The 25,494-nt window shown below is 43.5% G+C and overlaps 2 protein-coding genes and 1 pseudogene across 2 annotated transcripts; 2 read left to right on the forward strand and 1 right to left on the reverse strand.

The window, feature by feature from the left end:
• The first annotated feature begins 3,358 nt into the window (after positions 1-3,358).
• LOC133748852 (vomeronasal type-1 receptor 4-like) lies at positions 3,359-4,261 on the forward strand. Its single transcript, XM_062177898.1, has one exon. It carries the CDS (start codon positions 3,359-3,361, stop codon positions 4,259-4,261), a length of 903 nt encoding a protein of 300 aa, XP_062033882.1.
• Positions 4,262-16,253: 11,992 nt separating this feature from the next.
• Positions 16,254-17,201, reverse strand: LOC133747594 (vomeronasal type-1 receptor 4-like; annotated as a pseudogene).
• Positions 17,202-24,400: 7,199 nt separating this feature from the next.
• On the forward strand, positions 24,401-25,246 carry LOC133747595 (vomeronasal type-1 receptor 4-like). The gene has a single exon (XM_062175924.1). It carries the CDS (start codon positions 24,401-24,403, stop codon positions 25,244-25,246), a length of 846 nt encoding a protein of 281 aa, XP_062031908.1.
• The last annotated feature ends 248 nt before the right edge of the window (positions 25,247-25,494 follow it).

Genomic DNA, 25,494 nt, shown 5'->3' on the forward strand with positions numbered 1-25,494 from the left:
TGTAATTCTTTGAGAACAAGTTTTACAATAATTCTTTAATACAACTCTTTGAGGACAGAGGTCCTGCATAGGAAGTTAGTGCACAGTGACTCCTGTTGTTCATTTAAAAATCAACATTGTTTATAATGTCAGTGATCACCCAAGGCTGTTGTCATGAGCTGCTTAGGCTATGGAAGCCTTTTGGATCCACAAACTCCTTCATATTTTGAGGAGGCCATAGGGAAAGGGGACACTCTCTTATCCCTTCAAAGCAAAGTACATCCTTCTTTGGTGGCAGCTTTTTTCCACTGGGGCTTCACCCACAGAGATCCTTCATGTAGATCAATTTTTGCAACAGTGTCTTAGCTTTCCATGCCTGAAATGCTCCTCTGGGCTTTTCTGCTAGACCAGAATATCTTAAGGGTTGATTCTGAGGTCAGAGCGCTACTTAAGGCAATTGTCATTCTATGAGTCTGCTGTATGGACTGCTCCCCATGTTGGAGCTTCCACTCCTTTTTAATTCTGCCTATTATTATTACCAAACACTTATCCTACTTATATGATCACTTTAACATTTAATCCTATGCATATGCTCACTTTAACACTTAATACTATTTTCAGCACTGGTCTTAAGGGGATTTAAGGTCCCATGGCAAGTTTTTAAGCTGTACCCTTAGAAGTAGGTCCATAGGAATGTATGCAGCACTATACAGCTTTACAGTTACAGACTTCATACTTTTCACAATTACAACTTTAGGGTCACAGTGATTCTTCCCTCTGCCCTCCCACCCTTCCACCCTCACTCCCAACCCTCTTGCACTTCCCTCTCTTATTCTGACTCTTATTTTTAACTAAGATCTATATTCAATTAATTTTATACATATATGGATAACTCTATGTTAAGTAAGAAGTTCACCAATTAGTATGAAGGAAAAAAAGGGTAAGTAAAATGAGATAAAATGAAGGAAAAGAAAGGGTGTTCATTTCACTTCTACATGTTGCCTTTTAGGTGCTCTATTAATTATCACAGGTCAGGGAGAACTTATGGTATTAGTCCCTTTGGGACTGGCTTATTTCACTAAATATGATGTTTTCCAGCTTCATCCATGTTGTCACAAATGACTGGATTTCATTTTTTAATTTCTCTGTAGTATTCCATGGTGTACATATCCCATAATTTCTTTATCCAGACTTTAGTTTACAGGCAATTACGTTGATTCCATGTCTTTGCTTTGTGAATTGAGCTGCAATAAACATGCAATAAACTGATAGCTCTTTCATATGCTGATTTCATTGCCCTTGGATAACAGGAGTGGGATGGCTAGGTCATATGGTATGACTATATTCATGTTTCTGAGGTATCTATACTGTCTTCCACAGTAGCTTTAACTAGCTTACATTGCCACCAACAGTAGTTAAGGGTACCTTTCCCCCTGTGATAGACTGCCAATCATCTTACGCATTTTATTCTGTTCAGATTTAATATTTCTTATTTAAAATGTTTTAATTTTAATCATTTTTAACATATTCAACAGAGTTCATAGATACAATTCTAAGAATATAAAGAAATTCCCTTCCAGATTTAATATTTCTTTGTGATTCAATGTTGGTAGTTTGCATGTTTCTAGGAATTTATTTATTACTTTTACTCATATTTTTTAGTGATTCAGTCTAAGTAGTTGTATGTTTTTAGGAACTGATTCATTACTTCTAGCTCATGGTCTTCTCTTGTATATCTTTGTCTGTAGTACATTTTTATAATGCTTTATATTTCTGTAGTATCAGTTTCCATGTCTCATCTTTTATTTCTGATATCACTTATTTTAAGCTACTTTTTAATTTTTTGAATAGGTTGCCTAAATATTATCCTCTTCTTTATCATATAATTTTTGTATGAATTTAAAAATTTTAGTTCTACTTTCATCTCTGTGACACTCTCTTTTTGCTTACTTGCTATGTGCATCTGTCCTTATCTACATACAGATATTTGTATATACAGAAAAAATGAAATCAAAACAGGTCCAGGTATAGTCTGTGCATCAACATGTATGTTTTCTCTTGATGGACCATGATAATTTTGCTTTTTTTTTTAAAGATTTTTATTTATTTTTTTGAGAGTCGGAGTTACACAGGGAGAGAAGGAGAGGTAAAGGCAGAGCGAGAGGTCTTCCATCCACTGCTTCACTCCCCAAAGGCCTGAATGGCTGGAACTGAGCTGATAAAGCCTGGAGCCAGGAGCCAGGAGCTTCTTCTGGGTCTCCCGTGTGAGTGCAGGGGCCCAAGGACTTGGGCCATCTTTTGCTGTTTTTCAGGTACATTAGCAGGGAGCTGGATTGGAAGTAGAGCACCCGGGACATGAACTAGTGCCCACATGTGATTCAGGAGGCACAGGCAGCAGCTTTACCAGCAACATCCCTTTGCAAGCCCCAATTCTATTTTTGATTGGCATGACATGTGATTGTTGAACTTTTAAAGTTGTCTATATAATGTGTTAAAAATCTTTCTTATTTGAAATAATTGTGTCTACAGTGTAAATTCCTTTTTTTTGACAGGCAGAGAGTTAGACAGTGAGAGAGAGAGAGAGAGAGATAAAGTTCTTCCTTTTTCCGTTGGTTCACCCCCCCAAGCGGCCACTACGGCTGGCGTGTTGTGGCCGGCACACTACGCTGATCAGAAGCCAGAAGCCAGAAGCCAGGTATTTCCTCCTAGTCTCCCATGGGGGTGCAGGGCCCAAGGACCTGGGCCATCCTCCACTGCACTCCCAGGCCACAGCAGCAAGCTAGACTGGAAGAGGAGCAACTGAGACAGAATCCAGCACCCTGACCAGGACTAGAACCTGGGGTGCCAGCGCCGCAGGCAGAGGATTAGCCTGGTGAGCTGCAGCGCCAGCGGTAAATTCTACAAAAGCAATTCATATACACACACTACATTTCATGCAATAGATATGGATTATTCTTCAGAAAGGTGAATATACACATATTTTTAGAGCTGATAACACTCCAGGACTCTGAGGAAATATCACAAGCAAATTCTTTGTTCACAGAGGCCAACAAGTCCTTGTGGCAATATAAGAGAGTAAAGGATGTGAATACTTGAATTTTACCTTCTTCATATCACCTACCTCTACAATCCAAACTTAAAGGATGCCTGGAATCCAGTCCCTTGCATCTGAAACGTAGAAGATTTGAACATTTTAGCACCCATCTCCCAAACTGAGCTGCTAGGCATCATATCCTTCAACAGGGCACCATTTTTTAATAATTTCACAGTGCAATCTATTTTTCCAAAGAGACCAAACTTACCTAATTAAAACTTTGAAAACATCATCGAGATAATGTTTCCAAGTGACATAATTTATAGCTTTTTTCTCATAGCTCAGATGTCCACCAGTGTCACGGCCAACTCACTGCTCTTCATGATCTATATTTACACCTTCCTCATGCAGCCTCAGCTGAAGAAGCCCATAGACTGGATTTTCATGCACCTGACAATGGCCAATATTTTAAACATTATTTTCCATTCAATGCCAGAAATCATGTCATCATTTGGAGTCAAACGTTTCTTGGACAATATTGGTTGTCAAATTTTTTTGTACATATACAGAGTTACCCGGGGTCTTTCCATCTGCACCACCTCTCTCCTGAGTGTATTTCAGGCCATCACTATCAGTCCCAGTCATTCTAAATGGGCACGGCTGAAGTTTAAAGTGTCCACCTGGATTTTCCCCTCTTTCCTTTTCTTCTGGGTCATCAACATGCTGATCTACATCCAGGTCATTAAAGAGATAAGAGCCAAACTGAATTTCACTATGGTTGGTCAGGGATATGTCAATGCATACTGTCAAAGCAAGAAGATGAACATGCGCTATCCGGGACCATTTGTAAGTTCCATGGTGTTTCACGATCTCCTGTTTGTGGCACTGATGATCATGTCCAGCCTCTACATGGTGGGGCTCCTCTACAGACACCACAGGAGAGCCCGGCACATCCACAGCTCCAGCCTATCCAGGCAGATGTCTCCAGAAAACAGAGCCACCCACACTATCCTTTTGCTGGTATTTTGCTTTGTCTTCTTCTATTTTTTACATAACCTTTTGACCCTTTTTGTGCTTTATAGAACTGAGAAAAATACAAGGTTGGAGAGCATTAGTGGATTTTTATCAACATGCTACCCGACACTCTGTCCCTTTTTTCTGATGAAAAATAACAAAATGATTCCCAAATTACTCTCATTCCTTCCAAATATGAGAATGACCTTTCCTCAGAGAACTTTAAGTGGCTGATCTGACATCTTCAACAGAGAGGTCTCTACAAAGATCTTACGAGGAAAAGAATCATGTAACTGTGGAGCACTGGAATTGGGGCTACTTCCAGTTGAGTTACTTTTTATATACATTCACATTTTAAAATATTTTTTGATAAAATTTTACAAATTAATTTTCACATTGATTACATATAGGTTAAGATAAAGTGTTATATGCTATTAAAGTGAGTTGTATCTCCCTAGTTTTATGCTTTTTAATTCAGCTACAAGAATATACAAAATTGGGGCCAATGCTGTGGCACAGTGGGTTAAATCTCTGGCCTGAAGTACCGGCATCCCATACGGGTGCTGGTTCAAGTCCTGGCTGCTCCTCTTCTAATCCAGCTCTCTGCTATGGCCTAGAATAGCAGTAGAAGTCCTTGGGCCTCTGCACCCACCTGGGAGATAAAGAAGAGGCTCCTGGCTTCAGAAGGTACAGCTCCGGCCATTGTGGCCATCTGGGGGAGTGAAGCAGTGGGTGGAAGACTTCTCTCTCTGTGTCTACCTCTCTCTGTAACTCTTTCACATAAATAAAATAAATATTTTATTAAATTTAACTGAAAAGGGATCCCTGTTAAATATAAGAGTGGGAATAAGAGAGGGAGGAGATGTACAATTTGAGACATGCTCAATCAGACTTGCCCCAAATGTCGGAGTTAGAAATGTGCCAGGGGATTCCAATACAACCCCATCAAGGTTGCATGTACCAATGCCATCTCACTACACCAAGTGATCAATTTCAGTTCACAATTGATGGCTCTGATAGGTCTAAGAGTCAAAGGGATCACACAAACAAGACTAGTATCTGCTAATACTGATAGAATAAAAAAGGGAGAGAACAATCCAACATGGGAAGAGTGATACACAGCAGACTCATAGAATGGCAGATGTCCTGAACAGCATTCTGGCCTCAGAATCAGCTCTTAAGTCATTCGGATCTGGCTGAAGAGCCCATGAGAGTATTTTAGGCATGGAAAGCCAAAACACTCTAGCAAAAACAAAAACAAACAAACAAACAAACAAACAAAAAACAAACCTAAATGAAAGATTGAAAGATCTCTGCGAGTGAGATCCCAGTAGAATGAATGGACCATCAAAGAAGCAGGTACCTTTCTCTGAAGGGAGGAGAGAACTTCCACTTTGACTATGACATTGTCTAAATAAGATCAGAGTTGGCGAACTCAAAAGGCTCCCATAGCCTTGGCAACTCATGACTAGAGCCTAGGGAGATTACTGACGCCATGAACAGGAGTGTCAATTTGTTAAGTCAAAAACAGGAGTCACTGTGCACTTACTCCTCATGTGGGATCTCTGTCCTTAATGTGTTGTTCAATGTGAATTAATGCTATAACTAGTACTCAAACAGTATTTTTCACTTTGTTTTTCTATGTGGGAGCAAACTGTTGAAATCTTTACTTAGTATATACTGAATCGATCTTCTGTATATAGATAATTGAAAATGAATCTTGATGTGAATGGAATGGGAGAGGGAGCGGGCGATGGGAGGGTTGTGGGTAGGAGGGAAGTTATGGGGTGGGAGCCATTGTAATCCATAAACTGTACTTTGGAAGTTTATATTTACTAAATAAAAGTTAAAAAAAACCAAAAATACAAAATTAACACATATGCTTGCCTTAGATTTCTGTTCCTAAGAATCCATCAAAAAACAACAAAATACTCAAATCATACATTTGAAGGACCCATGTAGATGGACAGCATAGGTGAACTAAAGCAATAATACACAGGAACTAGAGATTTCTAAAGAATTTCTGTGATGCAGGAAAAATATAATATATAAACAGCTATGGCCGATATGGTGCCATAGCAGGTAAAGAGGCCACCTGTAGTGCCAGCATCCCATATGGGCACCAATTGGAGTCCCGGATGCTCCACTTCCAATCCAGCTCTCTTCTATGGCCTGGGAAAGCAGAAGATGGCCCAAGTCCTTGGGCCCCTGTACCCGTGCTAAAGACCTGGAAGAAGCTCCTGGATCCTGGTTTTGGGTTGCACATCTCCAGTCATTGTGGCCATCTTCAGAGTGAACCAGTGCATGGAAGACCCCTCCCCCCTCTCTGCCTCTCCTTCTGTCTGTGTAACTCTGACTTTCAAGTAAGTAAATCTTTAAAAAATAAAAACAATGAGAATAGAGGATCAAGAGGATGGGAAGTCTTGAGGTTTTCAATCCTTAACGTACAGTAAAACGCAGGGCTGTCTCTGCGTCTTCATAACCCCATCCTCTGCCCTTCTCCCCGTCATGGCTTCATTTCCTTGATCACTGGTTTGACGTTTTCTTTTCCTTGAATTTCCAAATTCATCTCAGGTTGCACTGTTGAACATGCTCTTGCTCAAAAGTATTTTCTGAATCTTCTTTTTGAAAGTCCCGGATATACTCAGCAACTGATCTAGTTCCACAGGTTTCCTAGTGGGCACACGGACACACCAGCTCCCACGTCAGGAAGCCCACGAGTGCGGCTGTCTCCAGCCCCTCACACCTGCCCCGTCACCAGCCCGTGGTGCCTGCTCTGGACTAACAAGGCCTCACTGCCCTTGTCTGCTCGTCCTCTCTTGTCCATCGTTCCTGTGTCTCTGTGGAGCGGTCCACGCGACTCCTCCCACGTGGTCCTGCAACTGCTCCCCTTGCACCCTGCCTCAGCGGTGGCTGCTGGGAGTTCTGAGGGTGCCCCCTGCCCCCCACCTGCTGCTGGCCGCTCAGAGGTGAATCGCACTTCCGGGTCTGCGCGCGGTGCTGGGTCCGGGATCCTCTCAGGAGGCACCGCCCTGAGGACGCAGAGAAATGACGTCATAGACAGACCCGAATGCGGAGGCTGTGCCGGGGAGGCCCTGCAGAGGCCTCGGAGTGAGAGCTGTTTGTCTCCATGTTTGATGTGTGCCCGGTTTCCTCAACTTGGATAACAAAAGCAGTGAAGAAACTCTACAGGGACCTACAAGGCAAAGCTGACAGGCCCAGACTGCCTTGGTCCCTAGAAGTTTTGCTCAATGCGTCTGTTCCTGAACACATAGTCTAACCAGGCTGCCAGTTTGACAAATATTGTGGACTCTGAAGAGCAGCAATTCATTTCCTCCCGCGTCTGAGATGAGGGCGCCAGCACGGCCGGACCCTGGCAGGGCTCTCATCTGGCTTGGGGATGGTGGTCCTCTTGCTGTACCCTCACGTGGCCTTTCCTGGGTGTGTGTGTGTGGAGTCAGAGGGGCACTGGTCTCCCTTCCTCTTATCACAAGAACAACCATAACAGGTCAAGACCCATCCTGATGGCCTCCTTCTTACTGTAATTACGTGACAGTCGAATCTCCCAACACCATCACATTTGGGGTTAGGGCATCACAATGACATTTCAGGGGTCACAGGCGGTCTGTCACACACACACAGGGGACTTATCTCTACGTAGAAACCCTGATGCTTGAAGCTTCCCATATTTATATGCTAAAAATATATAACTTCTTAGGCCACTCCTTTGGGGGGGCTTGGGAGAAGCAAAGGTTATTCGTTTCCTTTGAAATGTTTTCTGCCCCTTTTTCCATTGGCAGCAGATGATGAGTGAACCAGGTCCTATGGAGTGGTCTGCAGACTTCTTGCTCTGCACCCACAAAACCCCTGAAAATTGTTTCCTATTTGATTGTGTTGGAATCTGTTCACTTGGATCACCCCAATTTGGCAGAATCTGGATTTAGCTCAAGCAGGTTCAGAATACATGGTAGTTTCTACACAAATGGAAAAATCAGAGCAAAATTCAAAGCAAAGATTTACCTTTTTTTTTGGACAGGCAGAGTAGACAGTGAGAGAGAGAGAGAGAGAGAGAGAGAGAGAGGTCTTCCTTTGCCATTGGTTCACGCTCCAATGGCCGTCGCAGCCGGCGCGCTGTGGCCAGCGCACTGCGCTGATCGGAAGGCAGGAGCCAGGTGTTTCCTCCTGGTCTTCCGTGGGGTGCAGGGCCCAAGCACTTGGGCCATCCTCCACTGCACTCCCTGGCCACAGCAGAGAGCTGGCCTGGAAGAGGGGCAACTGGGACAGAATCTGGTGCCCCGACCGGGACTAGAACCCGGTGTGCCGGCGCCGCAAGGCAGAGGATTAGCCTATTGAGCCACGGTGCTGGCCAAATATTTATCTTTCAAACACTTTGAACTTTTGCAACTAGGATCAGGAAGAGCTATCTTACACATTGTATTTCTATTATTGTCATTGACACACTTTGTTTAGTCCTTCATCATGTTTCATTGAATGTTTCCTGTGTTTTAAGTTTCTGGAATAGTTTTTGCAATATTCGGATGATTCTGTAAGCTTTTTAGAAACATGAAAGAAGAATTTACTATGTTTTGATAGAGATGTTTAAAAATCATATTGATTACTTGTTATTTAACTGTTTCTTTTATACTGAGTATCTGAAGCTCTCCAGATCTCTCATTCCCAAGTCTACTTTACTTTTCCGCTAAGCTCTCCTCTTTTCTCTCAATACATAAATGGATATTATCTATTTACACTGGAGATAATGTGCCTCTAATTTTATTTTACTAGTTACTTTCATACTCTATCGTTATTTTCTCAGCAACATTCCATTTTAAATTAACCCTTTATTTCAAATTAATGAATACATATTTTTATTTTAAAAGATTTATTTTATATGACAGAGTTAAGGGAGACACAGAGAGAGATCGTCCATCCATTCATTCCCTCTCCCATATGGCCACCATGGCCAGGGCTAGTCCAGGGCAAAGTCAGGACCCTGGGACTCTATTCAGGTCTCCCATGTGGGTCGTAAGACCCAAGTACTTTCAGTATCCTCTAATGTTTTCTCAGGTGCATTAGCAGTGAGCTAGGTCAGAGGTGGAGCAGCCTAGAATCAATCCAGCACTTACATGGGATGCTGGCTGCACCATACCCTGCTGTGCCACAATGCTGGCCCTCACATTTTTATTTTAGGCTTCAGTCACAGGTTAATTTATACCATCATTTCCAATTAGAAAGTTTATATATTTTAACATAATTTTGAGGCTAATCATTTATTCCTGTTATTTAACTGGTGTAAGTCTTTAATTTTTTAAAATAACTTTGTGCTGGAATATGCAAATCAAAATGATATGTATACTGATTTAGCTCTCACTAATCCTTGGACTCACTCTGCTGGGGTTTTGGGCCCTGGCACCCCGCCTCCCCCCAGCCTCCCTCCCTTGGCCCCAGTAATCACCATGTAGTTCTGTTTTAACCTGAGATCCGCATTTTCAGCATTCGCATAGAGGAGAAAATGTTTGGCATCTTTTTATGCCTCTATTTTGTTTCACTCAACGTCTTCCTGTCTCATACATGGTGCTGCAAGTGGCAGGATTCCATTCTTTTTCATCGTTGAATAATATCCTGCAGTGCACATTGGCCACATTAAAAAAAATCCATTCATCCATGGGTGGAGGCTTGGAGTGGTTCCGTACCTTGGTGTCTGGCTTTCGTGAATAGTGATGCAATAACACGTACCATCCGTATGCCTCTGACACAGACATTTCACCTCCTAGGGTGTAAACCCCCAAGTGGGATGATGGGTCACAGTGTGGTGGGTTTATTTTCACTATGGGCAGCCCCCATAGCTCAGTCTATACCGGCTGAGCTAATAATGGGCATCCTGACCTGCCACGTGCGGCTGCCCAGAGCAGCTGCCTCCACCCACGCCATCATGCCAGTCAGCCTGGAGTAAGTGGCTTCTCCCTGCTCCTGGCACCTGCCTGGCCCAATCTGAGCTATAGCAGCCATTTGGGGAGTGAACCAGCACATGGACAATCTCTCTCTCTCTCTCTCTCTGTACACTATACCTTTCAAATAAATAAATGTTTATAAAATAATTTTTGGAATTCTGACTATAATGGTATTCTCTTCCTCCTTTCTACTCTTCCCATCCCTCCTATACGCCCTCCCTCTGCTTTCTCTCTTAAAAAAAGAAATTCATAAGAGAAATCTAGAAAGTTTGAAACAATTTTTTAAAAAATCAGAGTTCATGGAGCTTAAGATTATCAAAAGGGGACATACACGGGTAAATGAGAATTCAGAGGGGTCAGAAGAAGACAAATGAGTACAAGGCTCATTCGAAGAGGCAATCGCAGAACACTGCCACAGCTGGAAAGAGATGTGAATATCCAGGAGTTGAAGGTCAAGCCCAAAAAAGTCTACCCCAGAATGTACTGGAAACAGACTCTCCCAGGGCAACGCCAAGGAGGATCCTTAAAGCAGCAGGAGAAAACCAGCAACTATGAGAGCTTCCAGAATAATCCACGGTGCACTGCTCGGCAGAGCCTAGCAGGCCTGGAATCAATGGGACAGAGGGAACAAAAATCCACCCCCAAGAATAAGGCACCCACAAAACCGGCTTTCAGAAGCCAAGGAGACACAAAGATCCTTCCAGACAAACGCCAGCAGGACCTACCCATCAGCAAGTGACCAGGGACGGGACAGGGTCCACTTCCGCTCATGCACCTGCAGCAGGCACCCGGGGCCCGGGAAGCTGGCACGCTGGAGGCTGGGTGCTGGGAGCCAGGCCGTCCCTCGGGAGGGGGTGGCCAGCTTTGGGGACTCTGCAGTGTGCCTGCCGCGTTGGAGCCCGTGGCGGTGGATTCTGGTCTTGGCTTCATCTTACACAAGGGAGCCCTGAGGCCCAGAGGGGAGCGAGGGGCCGGAGCCGGGTCGCTGCCCTCCGCTGGGGTCAGCCCTCTTCAGGGTCCCTACCTGTGGTGCCATGGGGAGGGTCGCGGCTCCCTGGGCTCCTGCCTGTGCCGGCCGCTCGGGCGGGGCTCTCTGCTGCCCGTGCCCGCTGGGCGCCAAGCCCGGCAGATGCAGGTGTTTGTTCTCTGAGAGCAGAGCTGAGCAGGTATTAGGCTCAGGTGGGCCCTGTCGGGGAGGGGCCCGAGTCCGGATGCGCGCTCCGCGGTGTCCCCGCTGTGTAACCTGGGGCAGGCCGCTTGTCCCCTCTACTCTTCCGTGTTGTCCTCTGCAGAACGGGAGTCAGAGCAGGATGCAGCTCCCAAGGTGGCTGAAGGGACTAAGTGTGCAGCACGGAGCCTGACCGTGCAGCGGGGGTCTCTGTGTGTCAGACGCCCACCGTGAGCAGACGTTGGTGGGTCACCAGGGCCGTGCAGTGATGACGAGTCACGAGAACTCTGCTCCTGAACGCTGACCACAGGGTCCCCGCACAGGAGCGCCTGCGCACTAGGCCGCCAGGAGAGCTGACGCGGGCAGGAAGCCCTGCCTCCCTGCCTGGTGTCCTTTACCCAGGCCGCAAAGGGCCACCCCGTCCTTAGCCTGGGGGGTGGAGGGTGACTGCCTTGACCGTGGCAGTCCTGTCGGCCTCTCACGTGCAGGTTTTCCATGAGTGTGACAGTGACGCTGAGGTTGGCAGGACGTCCGTGCCCAGACAGAGCTGGGGGAAATGCACGGAGGGTAACTGGGCGGTGTTGGGAGGCAGGAGGGGGCGGAGCTGAGACTGGGCTCCCTCACATCTGCCGTGGGACAGCGACTGCCAAGCCCGACGCAGAGGTCAGCCACGTGGGTAACCGCTGGGGAGTGAGGTCTGGGTGGTTCTCCCTCCGGGCCACGGAGAGTATGGAGGAAGCTACGTCACCGAATGCCCCCAAATTCATGACCACAACATGTGAGTGTGAGTGTGGGGAGAGGAGAGGGGGAAGAGCAAGCGCGAGATCGAGACAGGTTTAAGGCACACACGCAGGACAGAATCACGCCCCCAGCCCCCAGGCTCACAACCCTCACCTGGGCGTTGGATTGGAATGCCCAGGTGAGCCGCTCCCCTTGGAACCCTCGGCTTCCTGCTGCTCTTCCTTGGGTGCAGGCACGGCGTTGGGGAAGGGGCAGCACAGAAGCGCCACACCTGGGTGGGGCCTGCATGGAGGCCTGAGGGCTCCCAGGGTGCGAGGTCCTCCGCCAGCGGGAGCGGAAGCTCCTGGGTCACACAGCGGGCAGCCCCCGGCCTTGCAGAGGCCAACGGGGAAGCCCAGGGAAGCTGGGTGGTCTCCCCTTCCCTGGGACTTCCTGGAGAGCGGGTGAAGGCAGGACAGGCAGGCCACATCGCAATTCCGGGTCTGCTGGCTGGTGCTCAGGCCACGGAGCCGAGCAGGAGACCTGGCCCTGATGTCGCGGGGAAGTGACGTCATAGACGGAGCCCGGATGTAGAGGCTTCTGGGCCTGTGCTGAGGCGCCCCGGGAAGTCCCCTGATACCAGGTTTGATGAGGCCGTGTCTGCAGCTTGGTGAACACAATAACCATCCTACACAGGTGTTTACACTGGAAAGGTAATAGTCACTCTTAAGAAATCCCGTGGTGACAGAATCTACCCCCAACATTTCCCCCAGGCTCCTTGATTTGGCCTGGTCGATCCCTGACTGTTTGGTCCATTTGGGAAGGGAACCGGCTGATGAAAGCTCTGTCTCTCTCTGCCTCTTCCTCTCTGTAACTGTAACTTTCAAATGAATAAAATCGCTTAAAGAAATGTAAGAAGGCCACAGCTCCACTGGAGTGTAAACACGGGCCGAAACTGACAATCATATCCCAGAGTGACCACTTCATTCCTACACAATATTTATATTAGCTGCCACATATCAGAGGTTGTCGTAATACAAATTTTGTATTTCTATATGCGTGCAAATTAATCAGATTTCAATAAGGGGTATAAATCAATAGAATGACTAAAAATGGAAGAGTTGCAAAGCACAGTGGGAATCTTACCAGCGTCCTTTTCTCATTAATGTAAACACAACCCAGAACAACAGCGAGGTGTCAGAACAGTGAGTAGGACATTTAACACCTTGACCTAACCGCATAGAACAGTGATTCCCACCGTTACGCAAACTCCTCATGTTTGTCAAGGCACTTGGAAAAAGCAACCGTGCTGTGAACACACAGTGAGTGTCCATAGGATTCCAGAGTTAATCATTTAGACACGTGTGATCAGTGTACGGTCATAATGAGTTACAGACTAGAAGTAAATCATTTTTTAAAGACTTATTGAGGGGGCTGGCGCTGTGGCGCAGGGGGTAACGCGCTGGCCTGAAGTGCTGACATCCCATATGGGTGCCAGTTCAAGTACTGGCTGCTCCACTTCTGACCCAGCTCTCTGCTATGGCCTGGGAAAGCAGTAAAAGATGGCCCAAGTCCTTGGGCCCCTGCACCTGTGTGCAAGACCTGGAAGAAGCTCCTGGCTGCTGGCTTCGGATCAGTGCAACTCCAGCAGTTGCAGCCAATTTTGGAGTGAATCAGAGGATGGAAGACCTCTCTTTCTCTCTGTCTCTCCTCTCTCTGTGTAACTCAAATACACAAAGCTTTAAAAAAATTTAAAAAGACTTATTTATTTTAAATGCAGAGTTACAGAGAGACAGAGGGAGGGAGAGAGAGAAAGGTCTTGCACCTGCTGGTTCCCTCCCCAAATGGACCCAAAGGCTAGAGAATTGCCTTTCTGAAGCCAGGAGATAGGACGTTTTTCCACATCTCCCAAGTGGGTGCAGGGGCTAAAGCACTTGGGCCATTTTCTGCTGCTTCCCCTGTCATATCAGCAGGGAACTGGGCTGGAAATGGTGCATTCAGGACAAAAAAGCACCCATAGAGGATGCTGGCACCACAGGCGTCAACTTCATCTGCTACACAACATACCAGCCCCCAAATAATACTGAATAAGAAACAGTACTCATAGCCCTTGTCCATATACATTCAACCTTAAGAATAGTATTTCTAGATAACAGAGAAAAGTAAACTAAATTTCCTTCCTATAAAGTCCATTATGTAAACAATGATACTAGAACAAGTACAGTCGGAGCCGGTAATGTGCTGCATGTTAACCTCCGGCTTGTAAGCCAGCCTGCCCGTGGAGTGTCAGCTGCCCCTTGGTCAAAGCAGCTTCCTTATGGGTGCCCAAGTAGGCAGCACTTGGGCCCAAGCAGTTTCATAAATGGGATTCCTGGCTCCTGGCTTCAGCCTGGACCAGCTTCAGTCATTTTGAGCATTTGGGTAAAGAACCAGCAGATAGAAGACATTCTCTCTCTCTGTCTCTATCTCGCTCTCTCATTCTGCTTTCAAAGAAACAAATGTTTAAATATAATATAATAGCAAAGTGATTCCCCAAAAAGACATTAGTAGGATTGAGAGGTAAACTCATAGAAAATAACCAGCACTCATCTGGCTTTTTTTTTGTTATAATAAATCACAGTAATATAGTCCTTCTAAAATGAATTTGGCAGTGTTCCCTATCATCATGGTTTGGAGAACTTTGAGAAGGATATTATCTGGTCTTTAAATGTTCAGTTTAATTCAATAGTGAAGCAAGCTGGTTTTGGAATTTCTTTATGGGAGACAACTTAATCTTCCTACTCATTCTCTTATGTTCAGGTATAATTTTCTTCATGAATAAATCTTTTTTATTTTATTTTATTTTTTTTCTTTATACACATTTTCTTTTTTTTTTTTTTTTGACAGGCAGAGTGGACAGTGAGAGAGAGAGACAGAGAGAAAGGTCTTCCTTTTGCCGTTGGTTCACCCTCCAATGGCCGCCGCGGTAGCGCACTGCGGCCGGCGCACCGCGCTGTTCCGATGGCAGGAGCCAGGTGCTTCTCCTGGTCTCCCATGGGGTGCAGGACCCAAGGACTTGGGCCATCCTCCACTGCACTCCCTAGCCACAGCAGAGAGCTGGCCTGGAAGAGGGGCAACCGGGACAGGATCGGTGCCCCAACCGGGACTAGAACCCGGTGTGCCGGCGCCGCAAGGCGGAGGATTAGCCTGTTGAGCCACGGCGCCGGCCCTTCATGAATAAATCTTAGTATGTCGCATGTCTTTAGAAATGAAATATATGAAATATTTCTACTTTATTCTGTTTGCTTGTATATATTTGTAGTATGCTGTTATGATCCTTTGTATTTCTGTGGTATCAGTTGCATGGAGAACACAGTTTCTGCATGGGACGAGCCTCCTTCCGGTGTTAGATAATGTGTTTGAACCACAGAAAGCTGAAGAGAGGGGAAATGGGAGCTCTTGAATGGTTGCAGGACCTTTGGACAGGTGAATGAAATTCCTTAGCCTTGGGAACAAATCTGTACAAAGGTTCAAGCTACAGTCACCAGTGTGCTGTCCCTCGGGACTAGAATGGAAAAATGAGGTAAATAATAAAGAGAAACTAAGATGTAGAAGATGAAACTGAGAAAAAAATTGCATTGGTTAAAAGATTTTTCCAAGTAAATATAGTGTAAGCCAATGTACCATGGAGCAATGGGAAAGAATCAGGCCCCTGCTGATGAGTATTTAAACGAAGAGACACTTCTCACTGACCTCCCAATGGATCCAGATAATAAATACATCAGCATAAAAAGGGAAGGGGGTCATTATGGATGCATTTACACACATGCTGGGAGATGCCCCTGCATTGTACTCAATGTATATTAAGGACTGAATCTCCCACAGCTTCCCATCCTCTTATTCAGCTCTTTTTTCACAGCACTTTTCACAGACACAACTATCTTTCCTGCATCACAGACATTCTTGAGTGCCCTTTTTACTACATTTTATCTTTAGGTCACTGGGCACATCCAACCTCTAGGTGAGTCCCTGAAATATGCAAGGTTGGTGTTATTTATTGAATGGATAAGGGAAGTCATTGTGATTAGCACAATTTAACAGAAATATAAGGCAAGCCCAAATGTAATTTTGTATTTTCTAGTAGCTCCATTTGAAAGAACAAAAGCAAGCAGGTAAAATTAGTTTAATGATAAACGACACATTCATTTAACACAAATTGTTACTTCACGGTGTAATCTATGTGAAGATTAATACATTTTGATTCATGTGAACTTTCCAAAACATGAATGTTTTTAAATGGACTGCATAGTTCCACTCAAACTAGCCCCATTTCCTGTGCCCCATGGCCCTGTGGCTTCTTTTCTCATATAATCTTGATGGAGACTCCTCTGTTGAAGATGATGTCAGATCAGCCACTGAAAGCTCGTGGACAAAAGGTCATTCTCATATTTGAAAGGAAGGAAGTCAGTTTGAGAATAATTTTGTTATGTTTCATCAGAAAAAAGGGGCAAAATATCGGGTAGCATGATGCTAAAATTCCATCAATACCCTCCAATCTTGCATTTTTCTCAGATGCATAAAATCCATAAAGGGTCAAAAACTGAATTAAAAAGAATTAAGAAGAACACAAAGCAAAATACCATCAAAAGGATTGTGCAGGTGGCTTTGTTTTCTGGAGATGTCTTGGAAGAGAGGTTGAGGTTGTGAATGTGCTGGGCCCTCCTGCGGTGTCTGTAGAGGATCCACACCATGTAGAGGCTGGACCAGATCATCAGTGCCAGGAACACTACATCATGAATCACCAGGATACTTATGAATGAAGTTAATTCATGTTCTGCAAGCTTTGTAGATTGACAATATGCATTAACATATCCCTGACCGACCACAGTGAAATTCAATTTGGCTTTTACAGTTCCAATGATGTGGGTGTAGATCACCAAGTTAATGACCCAAAGAAAGAATAAAGAGGGGAAAATGCACTTGGAGAGTTTAGATTTCAGCCTCGCCCATAATGACTGGGACTGACAGTGATGGCCTGAAATACACTTAGGAGAAAGCTAGTACCTATGGAAAGAGCTTGAATCACTCTGGATATGTACAGAAATGTTTGACAACCAATATCGTCAAAGAAATCTTTGATTCCAAAGGATTACATGAGTTCTGGTACTGACCGGATCATAATGGTTGAAATATTGATCACTATCAGGTGCATGAAAATTGAATCAATGGGCTTCTTCAGATGAGGCTCAATTAGGAAGGTGTATGTGTATGTAATGAAGAGCAATGAGTTTGCCGTGGCACTAATAAAAATCTGACATATTAGAAAAAAGGTATAAATCATATCACTTGGTAACATTATTACATGATTCTTTAGATGTTTTAATCAGGTTAATTTGGCATCCTCAGAAAATTAGGTTGTATTATAAATTTTATAAAATGAACTATTTTGAATAACATGACTAACAGGTCTGTTTGAGAGACAGGTGGTGAAATGTTCAAATCTATATTTCAGGCCCATCTGTGCTACTTCCAGGGGCTGGACTTCAGGCCCCCTGTGAACATCAGAGTACAGTTGCACGATAAGAAGAAGGTGGACATCAAATGTTCACATCCTACATCCTCATCTAAAGCATGAGGACATGTTGGCCACTGGGAATGAAGAATTTGCATGTGATATTTTCTTCAGAATACTAGAGTGCTTGCAATCTATAAACCTATGTCTCATTTCTCTGGAGAATATTCTATTTTGAATGTATGAAGACTAGTGTGTGTGTGTTTGAACTGCTTTTTTAGAATTTACACTGCAGACACAACTCTTTCAAACAAGGGACATTTTTATCAAATTCAGAGTAGTTTTAAACACTCATACCAATCAAAATAATTAGTTAATTTTTAATACAAAAAGGAATAACAGGTTTCCAAGTGAGGATTTGCCTGTCCTCATCTACCCACAGTGTTTGGAGCCATCCTTGTTCTCAGACGCTGCAGAGCTCCTGAAGCACAGTGGGTAGAGGCTGAGAATGCAGCTAAATTCCCACCATGCCCAGGTCAGCCCTCAGACTTGCTAGCACCAAGAGGCAAACACACCCATGGTTGATGAACCCAGCCTTAGTAAGCATCCCTGTGTCTTTCTCCCTACAGCACATCTAAAATTTGGCCAACATTTTTTGTGCATTTCTTATGCAGACAGAAGTAATTCATTCACAAACATAATGAGAACAGAAATGGTATCACAGTCATTGAGGTTGACATTCAAATGAATAAAGTAATGGAAGACCTCTCTTTCTCTCTGTCTCTCCTCTCTCTGTGTAACTCAAATACACAAAGCTTTAAAAAAATTTAAAAAGACTTATTTATTTTAAATGCAGAGTTACAGAGAGACAGAGGGAGGGAGAGAGAGAAAGGTCTTGCACCTGCTGGTTCCCTCCCCAAATGGACCCAAAGGCTAGAGAATTGCCTTTCTGAAGCCAGGAGATAGGACGTTTTTCCACATCTCCCAAGTGGGTGCAGGGGCACAAGCACTTGGGCCATTTTCTGCTGCTTCCCCTGTCATATCAGCAGGGAACTGGGCTGGAAATGGTGCATTCAGGACAAAAAAGCACCCATAGAGGATGCTGGCACCACAGGCGTCAACTTCATCTGCTACACAACATGCCAGCCCCCAAATAATACTGAATAAGAAACAGTACTCATAGCCCTTGTCCATATACATTCAACCTTAAGAATAGTATTTCTAGATAACAGAGAAAAGTAAACTAAATTTCCTTCCTATAAAGTCCATTATGTAAACAATGATACTAGAACAAGTACAGTCGGAGCCAGTATGTGCTGCAGGTTAACCTCCTGCTTGCAAGCCAGCCTGCCCATGGAGTGTCAGCTGCCCCATGGTCAAAGCAGCTTCCTTATGGGTGCCCCAGAAAAGAGATGGAAAAGGAGACAGAGACCTACCTCAACAGAGACAGGATACTTTTAGTGTAGCAAAGAGGGAGGAGAGTCTGTTCTCACAAAGAGGCTGTGTGAGGGTGCGTGTGGGGCTGGGTTTTTATCTGGCTGAAGAGGGAACTTGCTGTGGGTGGGCAGGGAGACTTTTCAGAAGCCACTGGGAACTTTCCTCTTAGCTGTTTCACAGGCTGCTCCATGCAGGTTATCTGCCAGCTGTTCTGGAAGGAGTCTGGGGGAGGTCGAGTGTGGTCTCTGCACTGGGGGCTCTGGTGGGAGGGAGGGTGACATTTTGTCAATACTTTTGTCCTTTAAGTGTGAAGCTTAGAAGAGAACCCTATAAGAAAACAAGGATACTAGAACAAGTTCAGGAAGGGCCAGCATTCTGTGCAGCAGTTTACCCTCCCTCTTGTAAGCCAGCATCCCCACAGAGTGTCAGCTGCCCCACATTCAAAGCAGCTTCCTTGTGGGGGCCTGAGGAAGCAGCAGAGGATGACCCAAGCACTTGGGCCCCAGCAGTTCCACAAAGATGGAATTCCTGGCTCCTGGCTTCAGTCTGGCCCATGCTCAAGTCATTTTAGCAGCTTGGGGAATGAACCAGCAGATGAAAGAGCTCTCTCTCTCTTTTATTCTGCCTTTCAAATAAGTAAATAAATGTTTAAAAAAGAATAACAGTAACTTTCCATAAGATGTCAATACAGTTCATAAAGACAAAAACAGAACTTCATAGAAATAATCACAGCTTGGAAATAGAAAATAAAGTCAATCATCAGGTCTTGACTAAGAAAATTAAGAAACCACTGGTGAGACATGATTGCCACCAGCTGCGTGGAGATGAACTTCTGATGATGTGTGTCATCCTGAAGTTTACTTTCTGACATTCAGCTTGGGAAAACGCTGCCCCAGACACTGACATTCCACTGCGCTTGATTAATTTTTCATCTGGGAGGGCGATTTGGGACTCTCCTGGGGGCATCAAAGTGATGACAATAAACAAGGTGGTGGAGGCAGCAGGTGATAAGGTGACCAGTGTCCACCGGGAGGAGACGTCCCACCAGCCCGGACCTGATCCACAGTCAGTACCAGGCAGCCCCAACCTGTGCAGGACAACCCCAGTAAGGACCCTGCACCCCCAGCCTGGGGTGGGAGGGTGGCAAGGCCTCTCCCACCTACTCACACCAGGTTCCTTTTAATGTTTTCATATTCATCCTTCCAGCCTTTTTCTGTGAAGTTTACCTGTATGTTCTTATTTTTATTGACACCGTTTCTTGTCATCCCTCCATTTGTTTTCGCTTCTTCATTCTTTTCTTTCTCAGTCTCTGAACCTCTCCAGATCCCTCACTGCCCCCGTCCACTGAGTTCTTTGCTTCTGCCCTATGCTCTGCTCTTTGCTTCAGTACCTTCCTGGATGTTTATGACCCTGCAATGAATGTGCCTCTAGTTTCATGTCATAATTTTTTCTTTTAATGTATATTCCTTTTTATGGCATAATTCCATTTTAAGTTATCACTTCTTGTTTCAAATTAATGTGTGCACCTTTTTATTTAAAAAGGCTTCAGTCACACCTAGATCAATTGATATCATTTCTAGTTAGAGGTTTTTTATCTTATAATATATTAGCTATTATGTTTTCATGTATCTGTTATGTAAGTAGTATCAGCCTTTAAATTTTTAGAAATATAAAAGTTCTTATGCAGACTTTGCTGTCAGTAACCTTGAAACTTTCTCAAATCATTTAAATAATTTAGTCAATGTTTCTATGAATATCTAATTTTTTTAAAGATTTATTTTATTTATCTGAAAGACAGATTTACAGAGAGAGGCAGAGACATAGAGAGAGGTCTTCCATCTGGTGGTTCACTCCCTAGATGGGTGCAAGGTCTGGAGCTGTGCCAAAATGAAGCCAAGAGCCAGGAGCTTCCTTCATGTCTCCCACGTGGGGGCAGGGCCCAAGGACTTGGGCCATCTTCCACTGCTATCCCAGGCCACAGCAGAGAGCTGGATCAGAAGAGGAGCAGCAGAAACTAGAAGTGGCGCCCATATGGGAAGCCAGCACTTCAGGCCAGGGCATTAACCTGCTGTGCCACAGCGCAGACCCTGAGTATCTTTCTTAAAACACTTATTAAATGGTAAAAAAAACCCTGTTAATTTCTTTGTAATTATATTAATATTGTTCTTTTTAAATTGGACCCTTGCAAATGTATGACAAATAAAAGTGAACAAAAGATATTTTCTCTCATATCCAATTCAAATCAAGGATTTTCAATACATAATCATTATATGTTAGCATTGACCTTGTAGATCTCTTATCATGTAATGCTAAGCCTTTCTTTTTGCTCTGTGATATAAACATTAACCATTTTTCTCCTCTATGACAGCTGTGGTTGATCTTACACATATCTTCATAATGCTAACCTTACCGTTCACCTTTTTCTTTGTTCTACTTCATGGTATAATGTAGGAGAAAGCATTCAGAAATCACACTTTATTTACAGAAATTAAAATATCCTAGGGCCCACACTGTGGTGCAGTGGGTTAAAGCCCAGGCCTGAAGTGCCCGCATCCCATATGGGTGCCGGTTCTAGTCCTGGCTGCTCCTTTTCTGATCCAGCTCTCTGCTGTGGTCTGGGAAAGCAGTGGAAGATGACCCATGTTCTTGGGCCCCTGCACTGATATAGGAGACTTGGAAGAAGCTCCTGTCTCCTGGCTTCAGATCGGCACATCTCCAGCCATTGCAGCCATTTGGGGAGGGAACCAGTAGATGGAAGACCTCTCTCTCTTCTCTACCTCTCTTTGTAACTCTGTCTTTCAAATAAAAAATATCCTATTGAGGTAGTATAAACACACGTCTAATCTGCTAAAGTTAGATGACAATCACTTCACCAAGTGCTTCAGGGAATTGTCACATACTGAGGAAATTCAAGTTTCAACTTCTATGTAATATTGATAATAGCAAAAAATCTGGTGTTGAAGGTTTTTGAATTGAACATGTACAAACTACTGGGAAGCTTCAGAAGTCTTCGTGGTTTCTGAACCTCAGTTTGTTAGTAAAATGATTCCCACCTTACCCTTCCAATTGGGTAATTCTCTTGATCATTGGTAGACTCATTTTGGAGAGCACTGATTCACTTTATAATGAATCTGTGTAGGTTATTCTCCATTTGACTGATGGAGTAGGTAGTCCCATTTCTGTACATTAAGACTTGATTTATTAGCTGTTGCAATCAGTGTTGTGTTCACTACATTATGTGACTAAGAGAATGCTCTTTTTCTGTCCATAGGAAGATTTTTTAGACATTGTTTATTCCTCACCATTGAGGCGATCATTTGGATGCTTGGTGGAATGGTATTTATTCCTGCAACTCAGTTTTGTCACGAGGAACTTTGCACATAGGTGACTTTCTATGATCCTAATGTATTTTTGGTGAGTCATGTTTTCTGGGGATTTGCCCATGTGTCTCAACCTTCCAAATCTGACATAGTCACTATGCTGTCTTTTAAAAATATTTTTAACTTCTCAGGCTTGATTTTTAACATTTTAAGTCAGATATCCTTTCCTTTTTAGGATTCATTATAATTCTACTATGATAAATTATTCTGTTCAGTTAAACTCTTGTACTTTGTTCTCATTCGGTTCAGTGTTTGCTGTATGGCTGCATTCATTACATGTGCACATTATAGTGAAAAGGGAGGTTGGGCATTTGATGGAGACACATGTGTTGGTTAAGGCATTAGGTGTAGAGGATGAACTGAGCTGCTCAGCTTCGTTGTCTGTCTTTGCTTGGTGGTTCTGAAGTTGCAGAAGCCTTTGCTTACGTGTCTTACTTACACTTACAGAGGTAAGTGGTGGATTCCCTTCCATGTTCTGATCCTTTCATGTTTTTGTGTGTTTAGTGTTGATTCTCACAGATTTACAGCCTTCATTATTGTCATGCACAATTCATTATATTCTGCTCTTTTGTTCCATAAATGTTTGTTTTCCAGTGTTATTTGGCATGCACTTGCTTTCTGTTGCTTAGTTTGTATTTTGTCATCTTCCTTTATTTTGGACTTTGTCTTTCTTCTTTATTGGACATGTTTCTTCTACAAAGATTGTAATGATCTTGAAGTTTCATTTGTCTAATATTTAATGGACACACCTTATGTCTAGAGCTCAACATTGGCCCTAGGTATCATGCCCCATCCAATTACTTTTGGACTGTGTGTTTGTATTTATATGGATGCATTGGACAGCACATACTTGGGATGTGGTATTTTTTGACTCTTGTATTCTCTGCTTTTACTTTGTGATTTAGACTGTTTTCAGCTTTGTCTGGTATAATTGTTAAATAAAAGCCTATTTGATAGCTAAAATATTGGGATGATTTGACATACATTTGATGAGTACTACAACTAAGTTCATTGTCATACCATTCACCTTCCAAAGAAACAAATGTTGGTGAGAGCATTGTAAGAGCTATGTTGTGAGCAAATATCAATAATATAGTACATTATTAATTTTGTATTAATATATAGATGATGAAGTTTCCCAGTGTTGTCACAGGAATTATGGTTGTTTGCTATTTTGAACTTTAAATGTCCTTATTTTTCTATTAATTATCAATTGATAAATATAAAAAAGTTATTAATTTAGAAGTCACCCTCAGTGACTGTCATACCATTCCTGTTCTCACTGTATTTTTGATCCAGCTCACTCTGTTTCCCCTAAAAGTGTTCAAAAGATGTTTGGGCCAAAAGGTTTATTATACTTCTGCTGCGGGGAGCACAACTCAGTGATGATTTGCTAGACTGGGTTCATCAAGTCTCATGTGACTTCTTCTTGGGGCCCAAAAGTTCTGTGGTTTGAGCTATCCTGTGCTTGTAGGAAACTTAGTGCATGGTGGGAAATTTAACAGCAATCTTGGCCTCTACCCAATAAGTGACAGGAGCTCTGCACCAAGTGTGAGACTAAATATGTCTCCAAACACTGCTGCTTGGATGAGGGGAGAAAAAAAACCCACTTGAAAACTCCATGCTATTACCTTTTGTATTTTAAAAATGAATTATGTATTTAGAGTATCATAATATGTGAGTGGTTAAATGTTTCTCTCTTGAAAGAATTGTGTTTGCAATAAAAATCGTAAAAAAGAGGTTCAGATATTCATAGTACTGTACTTGTATCAGAAATGTAGTGTTCTTTAGAAAGGATAGGATATACACATATCATCAGAGGTAAAAAGCAATCTAATACTCTGAAGAAAAAAATCACTTGTAATGTAAATTGTCATTCACAGATGGCAGCATGCACTAATGGGAATGTAGGATGTGAGCATCCGGGTTCTCCTTCTTCATATCACTTATTTCTGTATTCTGAAGTTCAAACACTGCCCACTATTCTATTTCTGGAAGTGGCACAGCCAAGACTGAAACAGAAAATTTGACCATTTGACCCACCCTCAACAGCAAACTGTCAGTCTTCACATTTTTCAAAGGGTCCGTGTTAAAAACACCATGTCACAGTACCATCTATTTATTTTTCAGTGGATGCCAACCTTACCTAACTGAAACATCATTGACATGTATCCAGGTGACAAAATTTTGAGCTTTTTTCTCATAGCTCAGATTTTTATTGGTGTCATGGCCAATTCACTTCTCTTTATGAACTATATTTATGCCTTCCTAATCCAGCCTCAGCTGAAGAAGCCCATAGATTCCATTTTCATGCACCTGACAGGGGCCAATATTGTAACCATCGTGTTCCAGTCAATACCAGAGATCTTGTCATCCTTTGGAGTCAAACGTTTCCTAGATAATGCTGGCTGTCAAACAGTTTTTTACATCTACAGAGTTGCCCGAGGTCTGTCCATCTGCACCACCTCTCTCCTGAGTGCATTTCAAGCCATCACTATCAGTCCCAGTCATTCTAAATGGGCAAGGCTGAAATCTAAGTTGTCTACCTGGATTTTCCCCTCTTTCCTTTTCTTCTGGATCATCAACATGCTGATCTACATCCACATCATTGAAACTGTAAGAGCCAAATGGAATGTCACTGTCATTGGTCATGGGTTTGTCCATGCGTACTGTCAAACCAGGCAGTCTGGGGATCGCCATTCAGGGTCATTTATAAGTGTGATCTTGACTCGTGATGTCCTGTTTGTGGCACCAATGATCATGTCCAGCCTCTACATGGTGGGGCTCCTCTACAGACACCACAGGAGAGCCCGGCACCTCCACAGCTCCAGCCTTTCCAGGCAGATGTCACCAGAAAACAGAGCCACCCATATTATCCTTTTGCTTGCATTTTGTTTTGTGTTCTTTTACTGTTGCAACAACTTTATGGACATTTATGCATATTATAGACCTGAGAAAGACTCAAGATTGGTGGGCATTACTGGAATATTATCGTCATGCTACCCAACATTCTGCCCATTTTTGCTGATGAAAAATAACAAAAATATTCCCAAATTGATTTCTTCCCTTTAATGATGAGAATGCCCTTTTTAATAGAGTTAACTGTTCTTTTTTAAACTTTTATTTAAGAAATATAAATTTCCAAAGTCCATCTTATGGATGACAATGCTTTTTGCCCCCCTTAACTTCCCTCCCACCCACAACCCTCCCATCTCCCACAGCCTCTCCCATTACATTCACATCAAGATTCATTTACAATTATCTTTATATACAGAAGATCAATTTAGTATATATTAAGTAAAAATTTCAGCAGTTTGCAC

This window comes from Lepus europaeus, chromosome 19 (genome assembly GCF_033115175.1).
Source record: "Lepus europaeus isolate LE1 chromosome 19, mLepTim1.pri, whole genome shotgun sequence".
NCBI lineage: Eukaryota > Metazoa > Chordata > Mammalia > Lagomorpha > Leporidae > Lepus > Lepus europaeus.

What these genes read in the sequence shown, in the direction of transcription:
- LOC133748852 (XM_062177898.1), top strand. Translation starts at nt 3,359, where the DNA reads ATGTCCACCAGTGTCACGGCCAACTCACTGCTCTTCATGATCTATATT.
- LOC133747595 (XM_062175924.1), top strand. Translation starts at nt 24,401, where the DNA reads ATGGCCAATTCACTTCTCTTTATGAACTATATTTATGCCTTCCTAATC.